This window comes from Lissotriton helveticus, chromosome 4_1 (genome assembly GCF_964261635.1).
Source record: "Lissotriton helveticus chromosome 4_1, aLisHel1.1, whole genome shotgun sequence".
Classification (NCBI taxonomy): domain Eukaryota; kingdom Metazoa; phylum Chordata; class Amphibia; order Caudata; family Salamandridae; genus Lissotriton; species Lissotriton helveticus.
Window position 1 is genome coordinate 166,994,459 of NC_136063.1, and position 19,082 is coordinate 167,013,540.

General features: G+C 45.3%; 1 protein-coding gene across 1 annotated transcript; it reads left to right on the forward strand.

The window, feature by feature from the left end:
• Nucleotides 1–221: 221 nt before the first annotated feature.
• On the forward strand, nucleotides 222–3,976 carry TIGD5 (tigger transposable element derived 5). Its single transcript, XM_078686644.1, has one exon. It carries the CDS (start codon nucleotides 2,166–2,168, stop codon nucleotides 3,873–3,875), a length of 1,710 nt encoding a protein of 569 aa, XP_078542770.1. The 5' UTR covers nucleotides 222–2,165; the 3' UTR covers nucleotides 3,876–3,976.
• Nucleotides 3,977–19,082: the final 15,106 nt, after the last annotated feature.

Here is a 19,082-nt window from a genome sequence, read left to right on the forward strand (position 1 = left end):
TGGATTAAATGCGTAGGTTCTTCCAGATTGTTTACTTAGTCGTGCTTTATTTTTATAATTCAAATGCACAGTTTACGGTATCCATCTGAGAACGCTTTCCAACATTCCCTTTCTGCCATAGTTGCCTCGTATTACAGTGAATTCTAGGTTTTATTCTCAGTCTGTTGTAGTCCTATTTTCACATCCTGTGAACGCAACGCCCCCTCCGGCCCCTACAGGCGGCGCCTGCGCTCTTCGCCCAAATCCGCCCTATGGGAGTCGGTGGGAGAGAAGAACAAAAGGGGAGAGGGAAAACAATTGTCTTAGCCGTGAACCCGGCGGCCCCGGGCCCGCCGCTCCCCGTGTATACCGCGCCCTGGTCCCGGGCTCGGTCTCGGCGGGTAGGGGCCAGGCTTGGAGTGCCAATGACTGTCGGCTTACGGTGGAGCCTGTCACAAGGCCCTGCCTGCATTTTGGGGCTGACTGGGACTGCTGTGCATACCTCTACAGAGCAGGGACCCTGCAATTGTGGCATAGCGCCTGGATCTCAGCAGAAACTGGGCTGTCTGAAGGGGGGAAACTGCCTCCCAAGTCCTGCCCCGGGGGTAGCTGTCTCCAAGTCTGAAAGTGAACTACTGGCCTGTCTACAAGTCAAGAATACTAAACCCCACGATTTTTGTACCGGAGGTAACAACTGTTCCAGTCCGTGAACACTGACCTAATGTGGGAATACTGCATATCAGAGACGCCAGATTCTACACATGGGGTTAAGTACTGCATGCATCACCACATCAACAGCTGGCCGACAACACCGCACCGGCACTATCCATGAGACTGGTTCTACGCCCACCTCCCGAACATAAACACAAGGTGTCTACAGTGCTTCCAGGTATTCAAAGCCGTTCCCATAATCAGGGACGCTGCACCAAAGAAATGCCTTACATCTGGGACATATCCTTCAGAACGTCAACAGTGGGCGTGAATTGAGCACACTGCATTTCAAGTGATACACGTGCTACCACCGAACTAACAAAAAAAGAAGCTGTCGGCATCAAGAACGAACTCATTGCTTTAACGCTGGAAACACAACATAAGTACCAGACCCATCGCCCAATGGTTATTTTCGCCAGAATTACAATCAATTAATTTTGCTGAGAACAGGCCATTTGTATTACTTTGGCAGTATTTCCAACAAGAACATACATACACTCCGTGACATTTTAGAGCCGTGCGCATAGCCCAGAGCTTGGAGGCTGGCACCAATGCTTGCCACATTTCAGTTCATTACTTTTCCATCGGGAGACATGGTCAATATTGGCACTCATATCATGGCGTGAATTTGGGGCTGCTTTCTGCTCATAGAAATTACGTTGGCCTTTTCGTGCCTCTCCTGTGGTACGACTGGTATCCAGCCCTACCTTCTGTGAAGAAAAATTTGGGGAGAGAGGTGGGTAATGCCACCACGAGAATGCGATATCCGATATCTCCCTTCTGAATACTTAACCTCTAGCACTACTGGCATGTTACAATGCCCAACTGGTGTCTCAAAGCGTGGGTGCCTTGCTTACACACAAAATCTGGACTGCTTTGCTTTCTTTTGGGTATGAATACCTAGTGCTGCACTTTAAAAAATGTGAACCCTTATCCGGTACTTAAAGAACATGGTCTTTCCATCATCACATGTACGCTCCTGCAGAGATAAATATCCCAGGATTGTGTTCACACCTGGGTCATCGTTTTCATTACAAGCACATCCGCTTCAAAGGTTAATGCATCAGCACGTGGCTTCTCCAGGCCTAGTTTTTGTGCATGCTTTCCAGAGCAAATTGTGACTGCCGCTAACAGCATTACCTGCAATAGTCAGAAGTTTGGCCATATATGAATAAGTGTGGATGTTTTGTTTCAGAAAATATTTTGTACATCAGTGGATTTCAAACTTTTTTTTTTAAATACGGCCTCTTTAACTTGCAACAAAAGCAAAAAAAAAAAACTAATGAATTACTGAAATTATCTGTAAAAAAAAATATGTATTCATTTAATACTAGAAATTTAACTGATTTAATTGTGGATGATCCTTGATCAACCAGTGATTATCTCCATGCAGTTCTTGTAAGCTAATCTAAATTAATCAACCTCTCTGTGTGGAAATTTTCAGAAAATTTTCATACGGTTTAGATTTACTTACTATGGCATGCGAGGGTGGACAGGTACTTGAGCCCTCGCTTAATGATTCAGATTGCACCCCCACAATGGTGAAAATGGCCTTTCGCAAAGCATACTCAATCAAGGACAAGTTACAGGCCATTGAGCGGGTGAAGAATGGGGAGAGGCAGGCCAGTGTGTCTCGCGATTTTGGGGTGCCAGGGGGCACATTGAGGGGCTGGCTGAAAGATGAACAGAAGCTGCGGTGGTTTCTTGACCAACTTGGTGGTGACGTGGGCACGCATCGTAAGAAGATGAGGCTGGCCAACGAAGAGGAGATTGACAGGGCAGTGTACACATGGTTCATTGCTCTTCGCCAACAAGGAATTCCATTATCTGGTCCAATCATACAAGCGCAGGCTGAAGCCTTTGCTAGGCAAATTTATGGTGAAGACTGTACTTTCAAAGCCAGTCACGGCTGGTTTTGGCGTTGGCAAAAAAGGCATGGAATATCAAGTCAGCGTATCTATGGTGAGGCTGAAGTCAAGCCAGCTGAAATTGAACCAGTTGTGGTTTATCCAGAACAACCCAAAATTCCGATGAGTGATGGGGGATATGGCGATGAACAGATCTACAATGCCAATATTACAGGACTTTATTGGAAACTGCTGCCTGACCAGACGCAAGAGATGAAGCAAGTCAAACAAGTGGGAGGATTTAAGAAGGTGAAAGATAGGGTCACTATCTTGCTGGCTGCTAACCTCACAGGAAGCCACAAGCTCAAGCCGTTGGTGGTAGGAAAGCTGCAGGATCCTCCCAGTCTTCGACATCATAACCAAGACAAGTTCCCTGCTGTATACAGATATAGCAAGAATGCCTGGCTGACCCCTGAACTCTTACGGGAGTGGTTCTTTGACGAATTTGTCCCAGGAGTTAAACGTTATCTAAGAAGGTGCTGCCTTGCGCAGAAAGCTGTTCTACTTGTCAACCAGGTTCCACCACAACCAACTGATGAAGATCTGCAGACCCCAGATGGCAACATCCGTGTTTTGTTCCTCTCCAAAAACACTAGAAACAGAATCCCTTCCATGGATCAAGGAGTGATCTCTTCCTTCAAGCAACTTTACAAACGAGAGCTCCTGAAATTGGTTGTCTCTTGTGACAGCAGTCCCTGTGACTTTGTCAAGTCTTTCATGTTGAAGGATATGATTTACCTTGCAGGGCAGTCATGGAATATGATTCAGGCTGGAAGTATTGAGAAGTGTTGGCTCTTTGGATTGAGGGCCGCATTTGAATCCAGTCCAACTGCAGAGACGGATGGAGAGGAGTACGGCAAAGTGTTTTCAGATCTGGCCAATCTTGCTGCCCTGGCATACAAGCGACTGACACTTGAGGATGTGGCTGAATGGGTGCATTTGGATGATGTAATCCCAGTGGTCGAAGACCCTGCGGAGGACAGGATGGACGAGTCAGTGATAAGTGTTGTCATTGCTGGTGAAACACCAGGCGAGGATGAAAGCAGTGACATTGAAGCAGAAGGTGCTTTGGTGCCTTCAGCAAGTGAAGCAATAAAAGGACTAGAAACAGCTCTGCGCTGGCTAGAAACGCAGGACCCACGGGAAGTTGGGCCACTAAAACTTGTACAACTCCGTTCCCTTATAACTACTGCCCAGCGACTTAAGCTGGCGGCCCAGCCAGCCCCAGAGCATCAGATTTCAGTAGCAGTTCCTAAGAATGTCGTTGACTTCATTTGATGCAGAGATAGTGCAGCTTTGTAGAGCTGCTTTATTGTTGAGGAGATATACCCCACTTATCAGTATACCTTTTTCTGCCAATTAAACAACTTTTCTTCACTGTTATTGTCTCCGCACATTTTAGACTGTACTCCATAAGTATGATCCGACATTATGTGTTGATGAATTCTGTTACATAGTTTATTGTATGTTGACATACAGCAACTAAATGCTAAGCTATCCTAACCTTATCTAGTTTTAACGAGTAGCGGGATGCATTTTCTTTTTTTCTAGGCTGAACAGTTGGGTTAGTTTTCACAGGAAGGCTCACAGAGAATAAACAATTACTTACAGACGAAATGGAGCAAAAGTCTACAATGGTCATCTAATGAAACTTAGTTTTTAGATTTAAGGACGATTAATTTGCAGTGTACAATGGTAATGGTATCAAATTGTCTGCACCCAAAAAAAAACTTGTATTTTGAATGTGAATGTGTGTAGTGTGAACCTTGCTTGAATGCAACAGAGCACTGAACAAGGGAGAGCTCTTAGGTAGGATTCACAGTTGTTTACAGTGAGGGTGGTAACTGGTGCGCTTCTATTTTGTGTTCTATGTTATATATGCAAAGGTATTTTCGTAGTTCAATGCAGCACTGATGCCACTTGAGTGAGGTGCATTTGGATGGTGTGTGCTTGTGTGAATTCTCTTCCCGGACTGTGTGACAGACTGCCATAACTGACATTTTCCCCTGTGCGAGGAAGAGTCATGTCATGCCAGGACACCTCTAGGATGGCAGGAGGGAGATTGTCTATTTATTTGCTGAGTTGGTTTTCTATTCAGTTTCTCATGCCTTTCGGCTCTTGAATAATGCATTTTGTATACTTCAGTGTTTTGCCTATGTGTGCAGCCAGTTTCCTTTTTTGTCCATCTTCTGTTTCAAGATCTGCAATTAGGGTTTTATTTCTGGGTAGGTAGATGCTTTAAGGGATGTGGCATCTGTAGAAATTGCATCGTTAACTGTTGCAGTAAGTATTTTATGGCCATGTGCATAACACTATTCTGAAAGCAGAAATGAAGTATGAACAAGAACTCACCCGTTCCTAGTTACCACACTTCTGCATTTTTGTCCAGAGGTAACAGTTCACATTTAAAATATAACTTCACTGTTGTCACACAGAAATTCCAGTATCTGCCAAATGTTCAAAGGTATACTTTTTAGTGCTAATGACATTGTGGCCATTTGTTCTTGATCTACAAATTGGTGTCCTTCAAGCACACTCTATGTAGGGGGCACCCTTATTAACAGTAAGCAAGACCATTTATAAACCTGTTCGTTAACATCCTCCAGAGAGCTTTTTAAAATTGTAGACTCCCTTTGCTCTCTTCAGGTTTCTGATCCAGTAGTTGCTTCCCAGGAGCTATGTGATGACATATCGAACTTTTTCTATAAAAAGATAGATGATATTTACATAGCCCTAAAGACGCAGAGGAATTTACTCAGTTCGGAGGATTCCGTACAAATCACACGTCTGGAGGCTTGGAATGTAGACTCCCCTCAGTCCCTTGAACACTTCCCGGCTCTTACGTTAGAAGATCTTAATAGCCTGCTGGATAAAACCAAATCTTCATCTCCCCTTGATCCACTGCCCCTCAAGGTACTTAAAAACTGCAGAGAGATCATTCTCCCCCCGATGCTTGAGGTAATGAATGGAGCCTTGGAACAGGGCATTTTTCCATCACTTTGGAAGAGAGCCATCGTAAAGCCGCTTCTGAAGAAGACCACCTTAGACCCTGGAGTGCTGAAAAATTTTAGACCCATCTCTCTGCTGCCGGCCCCTGCTAAGATGTTGGAGACCCACCTGAATTTCCATCTCTCGAACTTCCTCGAGGCCTCCGGCTTCTTGGATGGGTCCCAACATGGCTTTAGAAAGCTACATAGCACGGAGTCTGCCTTGACAAAAGTCATGGATAACATCCGCAGAAAAGTAGATTTGGGTCTTTCCACCGTACTGGTGCTGCTGGATCTTTCAGCAGCTTTCGACACCCTGTCTCCCCTGACTTTAACATCTAGGTTAAGGGAGGCAGGGGTAGCCGGACCAGCGCTCAGTCTCCTGAGCTCCTTTTTACAACATCGAGAGCAACGTGTCATGCTAGGTGAATACCTCTCCCCTGCCAAGTCTTTGCAATGTGGGGTGCCACAGGGGTCGGCATTGAGTCCGACCCTGTTCAACATCTACGTGGCCCCCCTTGCAAGACTTGTAAGATCTCAGGGGATGGAGGTAGTGTCGTATGCGGACGACACGCAGATTATGGTATCCCTGACCCACTCTGTCAGTGAAACTGCTTCTAACTTTAGGGCCTGCATGCAACTTGTTGCAGAGTGGATGGTTTCCAACTCCCTAAAGTTGAACGGGGACAAGACAGAGGTCCTGGTCTTTGGCAAGGACCAGGACATATGGTCAGATGACTGGTGGCCCCCTTCTTTAGGCAGCTGCCCTATACCTACTAAATCTGCTAGAAACCTAGGTGTCATCTTTGACACCCAGCTCTCCATGGAGCTACAGGTGAATAGAACGGTGGCGACCTGTTGGGGCGTCATCAAGACCCTGAAAAGGATTGTGCACTATCTGTCCCCACAGGCGGGGAAACAGGTGGTGATTGCCCTTGTTGGCTCAAGGCTCGATTACTGTAACTCAGTGTACGCCGGGGCCAACAAGGGCTTGCTCCAGCGTCTACAGGTCATACAGAACGCTGCAGCGCGGTTTGCTCTCGCTTTGCCCTGGTTGTCATCTATGACCTTAGCGAGGAAGAACCTTCACTGGCTCCCCATTCCGTCAAGGATCACCTTCAAACTTCTTTGCCTCACTTATAAGGCTCTAACTGCAGGCTCGGCTGATGCCCTTGGTTCATTACTTATCAGATATGTTCCGAGCAGATGCTTACGATCCAGCGAGCAACACCAACTGGTAATCCCCAGAGCCAAGAAGGCCAGATGGGGGTCCAAAGCTTTTTCCATACTGGCACCTCTGATGTGGAACTCACTCCCCCTTGAAATCAAACGACTTCCCTCCCTTGATCTCTTTAGGAAGTCTGTGAAAACTTGGCTCTTTATTAAGGCATACCAGTAGGCTCTGTTTCTGTCTGTTAACAGCTTTATATTTTGGTGTAGGCGCCTTGACGCCCACTGGGCATAGCTGCGCGTTACAAATAAAATTTCATTCAAAATTTCATTCAAATGTAATTAGTATTTTCCATGTTGGTAACTGTGTTTGAAAATCAGTCGGTCTTCCAGCATGTTCAAATAGAAAGTAACAGTTATATGGTTCTGCGTAATGTCAGTGCAACACAAAGTATGCTCTAATAAGTTACTTTAAAGGATGACACGAGTAAACATCCTTTAGGGATCAGCCAATCCAGAGGTGCTTCATTTTCAGATAGTTAAGTAGTCAGAGTTTTGTTAAGTATCTGACTCTTGAATATATAACATCAATAAGTGTATGCTATCAACCATCGTCCTGCGTGGATTAATGGATCATTCTGTTTATCACCAGAACTCCTTGATAACAAACCCACTAGCATTAGAAAGATGATATTGGGTTCAGAGAGGACAGGGCTTATAACTCTTCCAAAATGTCTTTAGTAAAAGGCATTTTGGAAGCACAAAGCATAAACCATGTTGTTGCTAACTTAGCATTGCAGCCCCAAGTAGCAGCATCACCCAAGCGATCGTCTCTCAGGACCTACATTTGCCTAAAATAATAGGTATTTGACCCAGCCGGTTTGTTTGTTGGCCTGAAAAAGAAAGAGCATAACACATTATACCAGATGCCATTTGAATCAAGGTACACTCTAATTTAGACTGGCCAGTTAGAAAAAGCCTCCGTATGAGTACCATAAGCACTTTCCCCTGTCTTACAGAGAGGACTATATTTGAATGGCCATTCTCAACAAGTGCATCACGTTTAAATTTACAGCTGAAGTGCAACTTTTTAAATGTGGAACTTCTACAAAATTGATCATGATCTTGACTGTGTGCTCTGCTTTGCTTAAATTTAGAGATCAGGAGAAATAGTCTGTAATTTCGGATTATAGTCCGTAAGAAGACTGATTAGCTACATTTATAATGTGCTCTCTCTCCAACTTAGTTTCTTGGTGAAGGAACATTCAAGATGGCCGATAAACATGGTGCAAACTGAATTCCATGATGTGATGTTCCACGTCAGATATTAAGATTCTATAATAATACGTGGGACAGATTATCACTATTTACTGTAAAATAATTTATATTACAAAGATTTCTTGTACTTTTGCTGCAATAAACATACCTGAATAGTTGATCGTCTTGCGCAGCAGCCACTCTGTATACTGTTGCAGACCACATTTAAGATAGTGCTTAGAATTTATGCTACAGCTCTGCTTGCTTGTGTCAAGTTTAAAGGGCTCTAGTTTTTCAAAAACTATCAAGAAAGTGAGAAAACACTCATCATGCTATACATGGCCTAGAACAAAGTGATAATGTGCAGCAAGAAAATGTTGAACTGTAAAACAGTTTTTTCATTGGTTATATCAATTTTTGTTGGTTGGTCGTATACTATCACATTCAGTTCCGTAGTCAAGCTGGTGTGTGGTTTGGGAAAGCAAGTTAGTAAAGACTATTGCCCCCTCCCTGCATCCGCATTAATTGGACATTGCCCTGAATTTAGATTATGTTATATATGCAAGACCGCTGGAATTCTATGATTCTGCAGCTGTGCCATTTTGGACACAATTATGGATTTATTGCGCTTGAAACAATCTACCACCTGTTGCATATTTAGCCTGTTTCATCAAAAACTGATCAAGCTCCACCAGATAAAAAATAGTAAAATAAACCATCATGCATGATGCTAGCTGGGACGGAGCTTTTTCACCAATTACTTTTTCCTTTACTGTTTGCTGTATTCAGGTGTTAAACTGGTACTAGAGAGGTGAAGTTTGTATCCAAATAATATTGTGTATTAAAATGACAAAATAGTGAAATAATGTTGTCACAGGATGTGCCACGTTAAGTCACATAATTTGACTTTTCTTGACACATGATTTAGTAAGGTTTACAAAAAGTGATGAATGGAATGCTTGAATTAATCTCAGGCTTCACCCCAGTCCATTGTTATTTTGCACACCATGCCACCTCAGTTTGGACCCAGCCATGTGCAACTCAATCTCGACCCAGCTCCAATGGACGCAGTCTCGCCTGAACAGCCAGGCCAGGTCCTCCCTGAACCGGGACCGTTTTCACCCTAGTTAGAGCTCACATGCCAGGAATAGGAATTCAGGCATTCCAATATCCATCACTTTTTGTATCCGTTACATGATTTAGTAATGCTTGCTGCAAAATTTGGCTCCACAATTGAAGCATAAATCCGGTGCCTTTCACAGATTTAGCATTAAATGTAGCCACATAGGTACTGATTTACAGAAATTTTTGCCGACTAAATGGTACTCTTCCAGATATGCAAGGGTAAAACTGAGGTGTGATTTGTTGGCTTTTGTAGGTGAAGCACACTCCATCAGAAAGTGAACTCCCACAAGCTTTTATGTTTGTGGGTATTTAAATGTATGTTGAAAGTAGTTTGCCACTTCCGGAATCACTTAAATACACTGCTGCCAAAGATAGTAGCATTTACTATTCCTGGGTGGGAAAAAGGAAATGCTGGGGAAGAGCTCGAGGAAAATATTGTCGACAGTGAAGAGAAATAAGGTCATAAATGCTGGTGAATTTCTGCATATGCAAATTTTACTCGTTAGAAAACTTCATGGATCATTTTGTATCCCTAACTTGCTGGAAATCTGTTCCATATGTTAGAACAGCAGATCACAAATGTAATTTTCTGCATAGGAACTTTATAAATCAAGTCTTATATTTGATGAGGATATGTTTGTTATTGTCAGTATGTAGCAAAGAATGAATTATCTGGATACCTTTTTATTTTGTCTACTCTCATGTTAGAAAGTTTGTGTCTAGTAGAATTTGTAACCGTGTGTTTATTTTAGTTGCTGAGTTATAGGAAAGCCATGGCTCGGGTGTACCCCCGCTTTCTGTGAATCATAAGCCTTTTGTCAACTGAGAAAGTCATAAAGAAATATCTGTTTAGCATTCCTGAAGATTTTAGGACACTTTACCTGAAGAGTCAAATCACTTGTAAAGTTGTGCCTTCTGAATGAAGAAGCATGTACCAACTAGGTAGAAATATTTGTTTCAATCATCAACAGCTATGGCTTGGTCACTGTGTTAAGAGATCAGGTTGGACAATACACCAGGCCTTTATGTTATGGAGGCTAGGACCAGAGAACGCTTTTTGTGCCATAAACAAGGGTTTATATTTTTTCCCATCTCTCAACCTATAGAGAAAGCAGGTATCTGAGGAAGCTTAGATCCACTAGGAAAACGTATTTGATAAATTAGTTGCACAGTCTTACCTAAGTACAAAAGAGGCCTTGGTACTCTCGTCTTGGTGTCTGGAGCCTGTCCAACTATTTTTTCTGGCAGGGCCTAGGTGAAGAATGTTTTGCAATATATGCAGAGGCGGCTCCTCTGAGCGGGGGAGCGTCACCCCACTGAAATGCCCCAGAGAGAAAAATAAAATGGTAATGAAGTTAATTTATTACCATTTTATTTTTCTTCGCTCCGTCCTTAACGGAGCATCAGGACAGGGGCGTAGCTCATGGCACTTTCAGTTTAAAGTGTGCATGTCTTATTAACCGCCTGTCTTCCGGTGGCCAGCTACACATGGACACTTTAAACCTCTTCCCTCCTGGCTTGCATGGCAAACAGAGCGTTTGAGAATCAGTGAGCATGTCGAAAATGTGTATGGAGTAAAACTAGATTTAATGCTAATCTCTCAACATGTGCTTGCAGAAGGAGGCCGAATGTTGCCCTTCTCTCTAGATACTATCACGCAGTGGCGGCTGCTTCGGAAAGGGGGTAGTGCTGATGGGAAGGGAGGGGGATGAAAAATAAACTTACCATCACCGCCGCATGCCTCTCCTCCATTTTCACTCTGCAATGGCAGCACCAGAAGCACCTAGGCTCCCAGATTCTCCCAGCCAATCACAACGTTGCATGAGCAGCCCCATGATTGGTCTGAGCGGCCTGTTTGGCCGCTCAGGCACTGCCTGAGAGCCTGGGCATGTTCTCCACCGGGCTGTGCAACACCGGTGGAGAACATGCTAAGTGTGCATGACTGTTTGGCAGGCCAAACTGTGATGCACCCGTACAGAGTGAAAACCCACTTCTCACTGAGCTCTGGCGGGCCGAGTCCTGCCCCGCCCGACCTAGCTCCAAGTCCCGCGCAGAAAAATAAAATGATAATAGCGTCTTGTTATACTTGTTAACTGCTATATTGTGCACCATACCCAAGACCAGTCATCTTGTTCTTGTTTTTTTAAATAATTGTAAATGTATTTATATAACTCTTACGACCCCTGGTGAGGCATTGACTCTTTTTTGGCGAGTAGCACACTGCTCCGGAACCCAAGATTAGTAGTTAGTAAAAAAGATTTTTTTTTCTTGTGCATTAGTTGTTAGGTTTGTGCTCTTGATTTCATGCATGTTTAGTAGAGTTTGTAGAGGGGCTATGCAGGAAAGCGACCCTTTTAGACATGGTCACCCCCCCCCCTTTTTTGCCTGGCATTTGATACAATGTTGACAGAAAGTGCACTGGGTTTTAGCTATCCAGGTCCCCAGTGCCAGATCTTCCTCCCTAAACTGTACAATAATTTCCCCAATTGGCAATACCTTTAGCACACCCTGTAAGTCCAGATTATGTGGTATCCCTGGTACCCAGGGCAAGGAGGCAAGTTAGGGTCCTTCAGGGTTGCAGCATGTATTACGTTACCCTAAGGGCCCCCTCATCTAAGTCATACAGACAGCCAATGCAGGTAGCATGCCTTGGTGCAGATAAAAGTGAAAACACGACAAGGTACAATTCCTGTGTGCCATGCCTACAGACACTGCATGCAGTATAGGTAAGTCAACCCTACAGCAGGCCTTATTTCCCTAAGGCAGGATGCACTATACTAAATCAGTCAATTAGTACCAGTACAAGTGATCAGGGAAGCCATTTTAAGTACATGTGCTGGACCCTGCTAAAACAGAGTTCCCCAGCTACATGAGGGCTTCCCTGAAATTTATTGTGTTTGGTATCAAACGCCTTCTAATAATAAACCCACACTGATCCCGGTGATTAATTTAATAAATGCACCCAGAGGGCACTTTAGAGGTGCCCCCTGAAAGCTAAGTGTGCATGATGGTTTGGCAGGCCAAACTGTAATGCACCCGTACAGAGTGAAAACCCACTTCTCACTGAGCTCTGGCGAGCCCAGTCCTGCCCCGCCCGACTTGGCTCCGAGTCCCGCGCAGAAAAATAAACTTACCATCACCGCCGCACGCCTCTCCTCCATTTTCTTTCTTTCTTTTTTTTTTTGAAAACCTTTATTGAAGTATGCAAAGTATTACATGTGCAGGCCCACAACCACAGGGGCCGGCCGCAAACGTAGCAAATGAAGCCAGGAGACATGCACATAAACACGACCAGTTAGGATCAGCAATATAAGTACCACATGTGATCGTAGGCGCCCCACAGCAGAAGGATATACGAGGTTTTCAGTTTTTTAGGTTACGTAGAAGTGGTGGCGGCTGCAATGTCAATGGCGTCACACCATAAAATAAAAACGGAGAAGAGATGGGGGGGGGGACGTGCCCCGCAGGTCAACCGGAATCAGGGTATGAACCATACAGCCATCAGAACAATACGGTCGCCAAGGCGAACCCAGAACGACAGGCAATACAACAGCAAGCGATATAGTAGAGCACCATCCCAGAAACCCACCCCCTGGTGACAGAGAGGCATAGGCAATTATAGACGCCAAACAGAGAAAGGAGTGAGATAAAAAGGAAGACAGCCAACCCCACTGTAAAGGCAGAAAGTCCTCCCAAAAGACAGAGAGAAGAATGAAGAAAGGGACCATAGAACAAAACAAACTAAAATAACAACCCCCCCCCACCCTGCACACCTGCAATGGCTACAGCCTACCCCACTAACAGCGTGCCTGTCGCCCAGGAATTGCCCCAAAGAAGGGAAAAGAGAAATAGGAGAAGGAGAACAACAAACACACTCCCGGCCACCTGTACCCTCCACCATTTGCGACCTCCCCAAAGCATATTGTCAATCTATTAAAATCAAGTATCGAGCGTCCAAGTGGGGAAGTCATCAACCAAGACCACCCGACTCCCTGTGAAATGCATGGTAAAATCCCAGCATAAAGCCCTGAAAATAGCAACCCCAGAAGTCAAAATCAGCCCTGGCAAGTTCGGTTATTCATAGAAATGCGTGTCGCCCAAGTGACAACAATTACTAGTAGGAAAAACTTCCCGGTTCGGTCAAAGCGATGGTAATGGATCGGAGTCGGAATGCGGATGAAGTCAGCCCTGGCCAGTGCGATTCCGTATCGAGCCCCATGCCCTCCGAACCACGGCAGTCCTGAGGTAGTCGCAGCGTCCGTGGGAGTTCGAGTCAACAAAACCAGAACAAAGGCCGGGCACAAAAGGTGACAACCAACCGGGATAGACGAAAGTGAAAGGCAGACCCTTCCAATGGTCATCTAAGAACTGTGCTTGGCGATCAGTACCTCCAGCAACGATGTTTCGCCGGGCATGGGTCATACAGGGAAAGCTAAGCACCGTTTTGGGTGCGGCATGTACGAGGCCAAAAGCATCCGAATGGGTTAAAGCAGGCTGTCGTTCGGGAACCTCAGAGTGATGGGACAAATCATCCACCGGTACCATAGCATGCTGTTCACGTGTCGCAGCAGCGTCGTCCGGTCGCGAACAGATATTCTCCAGCTTTCCAGCGAGTTGGTTATACGTGGCGGTGAATTGGAAACGGAGCGCCCCAATGGCGGCCATTATGGATCTCAACAACGGTGCGCCATCCGTCCCCTCCATCTCCCAGGCTGAGAGACGAAGCAGGACTCGAGCCCCGGACTCACCTCCGAGGCTCTAGGTACACACCGAGCCGATGATAGCAGCGGGCGCTCTCTGATTAGCAAACTCGACACCGTCGCCGGTCACGGGGAACAGCCCCTCGACCCCGTCTCCCCCACCGGAGTCTCCGGGCAGGTGTCCCCGGACTGCAACTCAGGATGATCGCCGTCCGTCACGATTACATATCTGTAGCGCCAGCTGGAGACTGGATTACGAGGCAGAGTTACGAAAGACCGAGTTCGGGAAACCGGACGGAACCCTGGTCCCACAGCCGCTGTTGATCGATTGCAGCCCGGATGGGCCAAAAATCGAGGTCCCGGCTGCAGCCCCGGAGTAGGCCCAGAATAGACCACGACAGAACTCCGCCACCCAAACAGGTAGAAAAACCGGGATTGCACCAACGGTATCAGGCGATCTTCATACACACGGGAGTCCGGCGTAGGTAAAGGATGGTGAACAGGATATACGAGCCGCCGGCGGAGGGCAACGGAGCCGGGAGCTTACGCGGCCATCTTGGTTCGTGGCGTAGCTCCTCCCCCCTCTCCTCCATTTTCACTCTGCAATGACAGCACCAGAAGCACCTAGGCTCCCAGATTCTCCCAGCCAATCACAACGCTGCATAAGCAGCCTCTCTCCACCGGGCTGTGCAACACAGGTGGAGAACACGGTTTGGCAGGCCAAACTGTAATGCACCCATACAGAGTGAAAACCCACTTCTCACTGAGCTCTGGCGAGCCCAGTACTACCCTGCCCGACCTGGCTCTGAGTCCCGTGCAGTCTTGTTTTGATTAAATAATTGTAAATGTATTTATATAACGCTTACGACCCCTGGTGAGACATTGACTCATTTTTGGCGAGTAGCACACTGTTCCGGAACCCAACATTAGTAGTTAGTAAAAAAGAAAATGTTTTTTTTCCTTGTGCATTAGTTGTTAGGTTTGTGATCTTGATTTCATGCATGTTTAGTAGAGTTTGTAGAGGGGCTATGCAGGAAAGTGACCCTTTTTGACATGGTCAACCCCCCTTTTTTGCCTGGCATTCAATGCAATGTTGACAAAGTGCACTGGGTTCTAGCTATCCAGGTCCCCAGTGCCAGATCGCCTACCCTAAATTGTACAATTATTTCCCCAATTGGCAATACCTTTAGCACCCCCTGTAAGTCCAGAGTACGTGGTATCCCTGGTACCTAGGGCAGGGAGGCAAAGTTAGGGTCCCTAAGGGTTGCAGCATGTATTATGTTACCCCAAGGCCCCCCTCATCTAAGTCATACAGACTGCCAATGCAGGTAGCATGCCTTGGTGCAGATAAAAGTGAAAACACGACAGGGCACATATCCTGTGTGCCATGCCTACAGACACTACATGCAGTATAGGTAAGTCAACCCTACAGCAGGCCTTACTTCCCTAAGGCGGGATGCACTATACTACATCAGTCAATTAGTACCAGTACAAGTGATCAGGGAAGCCATTTTAAGTACATGTGCTGGACCCTGGTAAAACCGAGTTCCCCAACTACATGATGGCTTCACTGCAATCTATTGTGTTTGGTATCAAACACCTTCTAATAATAAACCCACATGGATCCCAGTGATTAATTTAATAAATGCACCCAGAGGGCACTTTAGAGGTGCCCCCTGAAAGCCTGCCAACTACTAGTGTGCGGGCTGAATCCTTTGACCAACCAGCCACCACAGATACTTTTCTGACTTCCAGGGGTGAGAGCCCATGGAACAAAGCCTGCTCTGACGGGAGGTGTTTACAGCCCCTCCAACAGGATGATCTGCAAATCTGGCTTCCTTCAGAGGTGAGGGGATGCCAACCCCTCTGATTAGTACCCATTTGGCGCCTGGATAGGAAAATTAGTAGTTAGAGATGCTTGTCCACTCTCAGGCTAGTTCCACGTGGGCTACCTGATGTGGATGATACATTTTAAAGTCTGCCATCTTGGTGATGACAGAATTAGGAACTTGGGGACAGCGCTAGGCCTACTTCCCACAGGAAGTGGTTATATATGGGGCTTAGTGACCCCTAGGAGTAAGTAGTCCATTGACTATTCCCTACACCAGTGGCAGCTGGTAGGGAACGGTAGCGAGGGGAAATTGGCTGAGAAGAAAAAAAAAATTGGAGCAAATTTACATGCAGGTTGCATACCAGGCACAAAGCGATACCAAAGGGGATGATGGACAGAGCGTTTGAGCAGATCAAACACTCACCCCCAGTCAACTGATCTGGGTTTAATCCATCACCATTCTTAAGCTCGCTCCACCACCCCAGTTCAGACATGGCCATATGCAAATCAGTTTGACCCTGTGCCTCATGGGAATAGTCCAGCACGAACTGTCAAGCCATGTCTTCCCTGGACTGGAAACAAGCATCCTAGGACCGGGCACAGCCTCTCTTTGCAAGAAACACCGGGTCCCAAAGCCAATGACAAAGCTGCATTGTGATTGGTTCCCCTAAGCCAATCCCAGAGCTGTATTGCAGTGTTACGATTGGTCTGAGCGCCCTGGTTCGGCGCTCCGACAGGGAGCCTGTGTATGTTCCCCACCAGGCTGTGTAATGCAGCCTGTTGGGGAACATGCAAAGTGTGAATAAATGTTTGGCCGGCCAAAAATTCCTGCACACTTTAAGTGCGTTCACCACTCCTCCCCTGGCCCCTGCTCTGGCCTACCCGTCCTCTAGGAAGGAAAAATTAAATTATGATTTTATTTTTCCTCTGCACTACTTATAAAGCAGTAGGGCGATGCTCCTTCGCCTTTTTCGTGGAGGAGCTGCCCCTGCCCTACACTTATGCCCCCAAATCTGGTATTTATGGGAGCCCCTTGCACCAGGAAATCAGATTCCTGACGACCCAATGAGAAGCAAGGACTGAGGAGAACCAACCCATGCTGGCCTGTCTGTTGTTCCTGACACTAAAGCTGTCTCGTCCTGCAGCTGCTGTGCCTCCAGAAGCCTGGGAGGATTCCTGCCTTCAACAGAGACCCAAGACCTCCAGGGGAGTAGCAGAGCTGCTTCCCTGCAAGCACTCCTAAAGGACTCCGGACAGCAGCTAAACCGGACACAGAAAGTAACACTGCACCCGTGCCCTCAAGCAAGAGTTGAAATGAGCCAATGGTGCCAGCATGGTCCCCTGACCCTCCAGAAATGAAGGCCCCAATCCCCCAGTCCCAGTCTCTTTTTAACCTGACTGATCCCCATTGACTTCAACGGGGCACCCAACGCTAAACTGCACCTTTGCACAGTGTACCTCTTTTTGGTATACTATATGAAGTGGACCTCTTTTTGGTATACTATATAAAGAGCCAGCTTCCTATAGGATAGAAATGGATTTGAAAAGGGGGATTTGGAGAAGGAATAGAATAATAGGAATGGAATTGAAAAGGGAAAGTAGTAAATAGTTTTTGTAAATAGTGGTCGTGTGTGCTTTTTACTTTGGTGGCATGGCTAGAAAAGGATAACGTGAAAGTTTGAGCTGTTTGGGAGTTCATAGTAGTCAGAAAGGTTTGGGATGAGAGAGGCGGGATGGGAAGGAATTTATTTTTCTTTTGAATTGCAAAATGTATATTATATTTTGATATATATAAATGCTTGGTAAAGTTCTGTTTGCTTGATTGAATCCTATATAAGTACACATATGTACATTGAAGTGGCAGTATTTACATGGTTTGCTGTCCACGTTTATCTTGTGGTATAGTTTTTATGGTTTCAAATAACTGTAATTAACTTGTATATACATAAATATATATGTGCCACTCGTAGTTATTAGTAGCAAGCATAATCCTGTATATATGCACTTGTAAGTACATAGAAGTAGCAATTTCGACATGGTCTGATATACATGTTTCTTGTGGTACAATATACATTTTTTCCATTATATACACTTATCTACTCATAACAGGACGCATAGTTCAAAGTACAATGATGTTTACTTGTATAACAACAGCTCTTTTCCATATTGTGAGAAGTATAGTTTGTCATGTCTGAGTATACTGTTGCAGTATATTCTTGAGTTTTGAGTATTGTTGTGATGTGGGTAAAAGCCAGCTCTTGCTAAACTTTTGAAGTTGAAAATAGGTAGTCCATGATTTGGCGGCATAAATAGAGAAAGCTGTTCACCCATGTTTTCTTCCTTATGTGTAGAAATTAGGAGGCGGTGAGCCATTCTTGAGTGTAGGTTCCTTTGTTGTGTTTGTTGATTTTCTTTCGGATGAAGAGTGGTCATGTGCCATATATAGGTTTGTAAGCGATACAAAGCATCTTGAAGGAGGATCTTCTGGCAACTAGTAAGTAGTGTGGCACCCTCAAGGCAGGAGATGTCTAGCTGCAGCGTTCTGAATACTTTGTAGTCTTCTCATAGTTGACGAAGTTGAGCCGTGATACAGGCCATTAATGTAGTCCAATTTTGAAAAGACAAGAGTTGGTAGCTTAAACCTTGTGTGGGAATCCAAGGAGCCGGAAGATGCGTCTTAGTGTTTTTATTGTGAGAAAGCTTGATATGGCTACTTTTATCTGCTTGGGGATTAATAGAGAGTTTGGCGTATCATGGTATACTACCATGTTTTTTTTTTAACCTCCTTAGATATTTTTGGAGGTGGTCTAGAGCACCAGGCGCAGAGAGGGACATGGTGTGTGATCTTTGAGGTTCGTAAGATTATGATGATCAATGTGAAAAAAGTGTGTGATGCGGACCTGCACACCTCAGCGAAGAATATGGTTGCAGATAAGGAATATGCTTTTTTCAGTCTGTCCATTTCCACATGCACCTTTTGGCCCAAAAGAGGGTATTCTTCTGTTCTACCTCATTGATTTCTTTAAGTTCACCGTTTGTGGCGCCACTACCAGTGAAGATTGTACTATTCATGTACTAGCCCCACTGAGAAGAAATAGTTTTTGATGCTGCTCCTTGACCTTCCTTCATTCTTCGGTTTCACAAGATAAACCTTGATTTTAGAAGCACGCTTCATCTGAAATCTATTAGGCTCTTGGAATGTATAGGTTTCCCCGATAATGCCACTATCCTTTATTTTGTCCTTGCTTTTTTATCCAGCTTAGATTTGCTTTTTTGTGCAGCCTTATTTCAATCTGTTTAATGTGTTTTTGTCCTTCATTGGATGTGATATCCACCACTTGACAGTTGTTCCGCGCGCAGTTGGGGCAATGCATCAGTTTTCTCCACGGAACAGCGTCGATTCCAAGAGAGATGC

Excerpts from the sequence above, each read along its gene's own strand:
- TIGD5 (XM_078686644.1), top strand. The coding sequence starts at position 2,166 with ATGGCATGCGAGGGTGGACAGGTACTTGAGCCCTCGCTTAATGATTCA.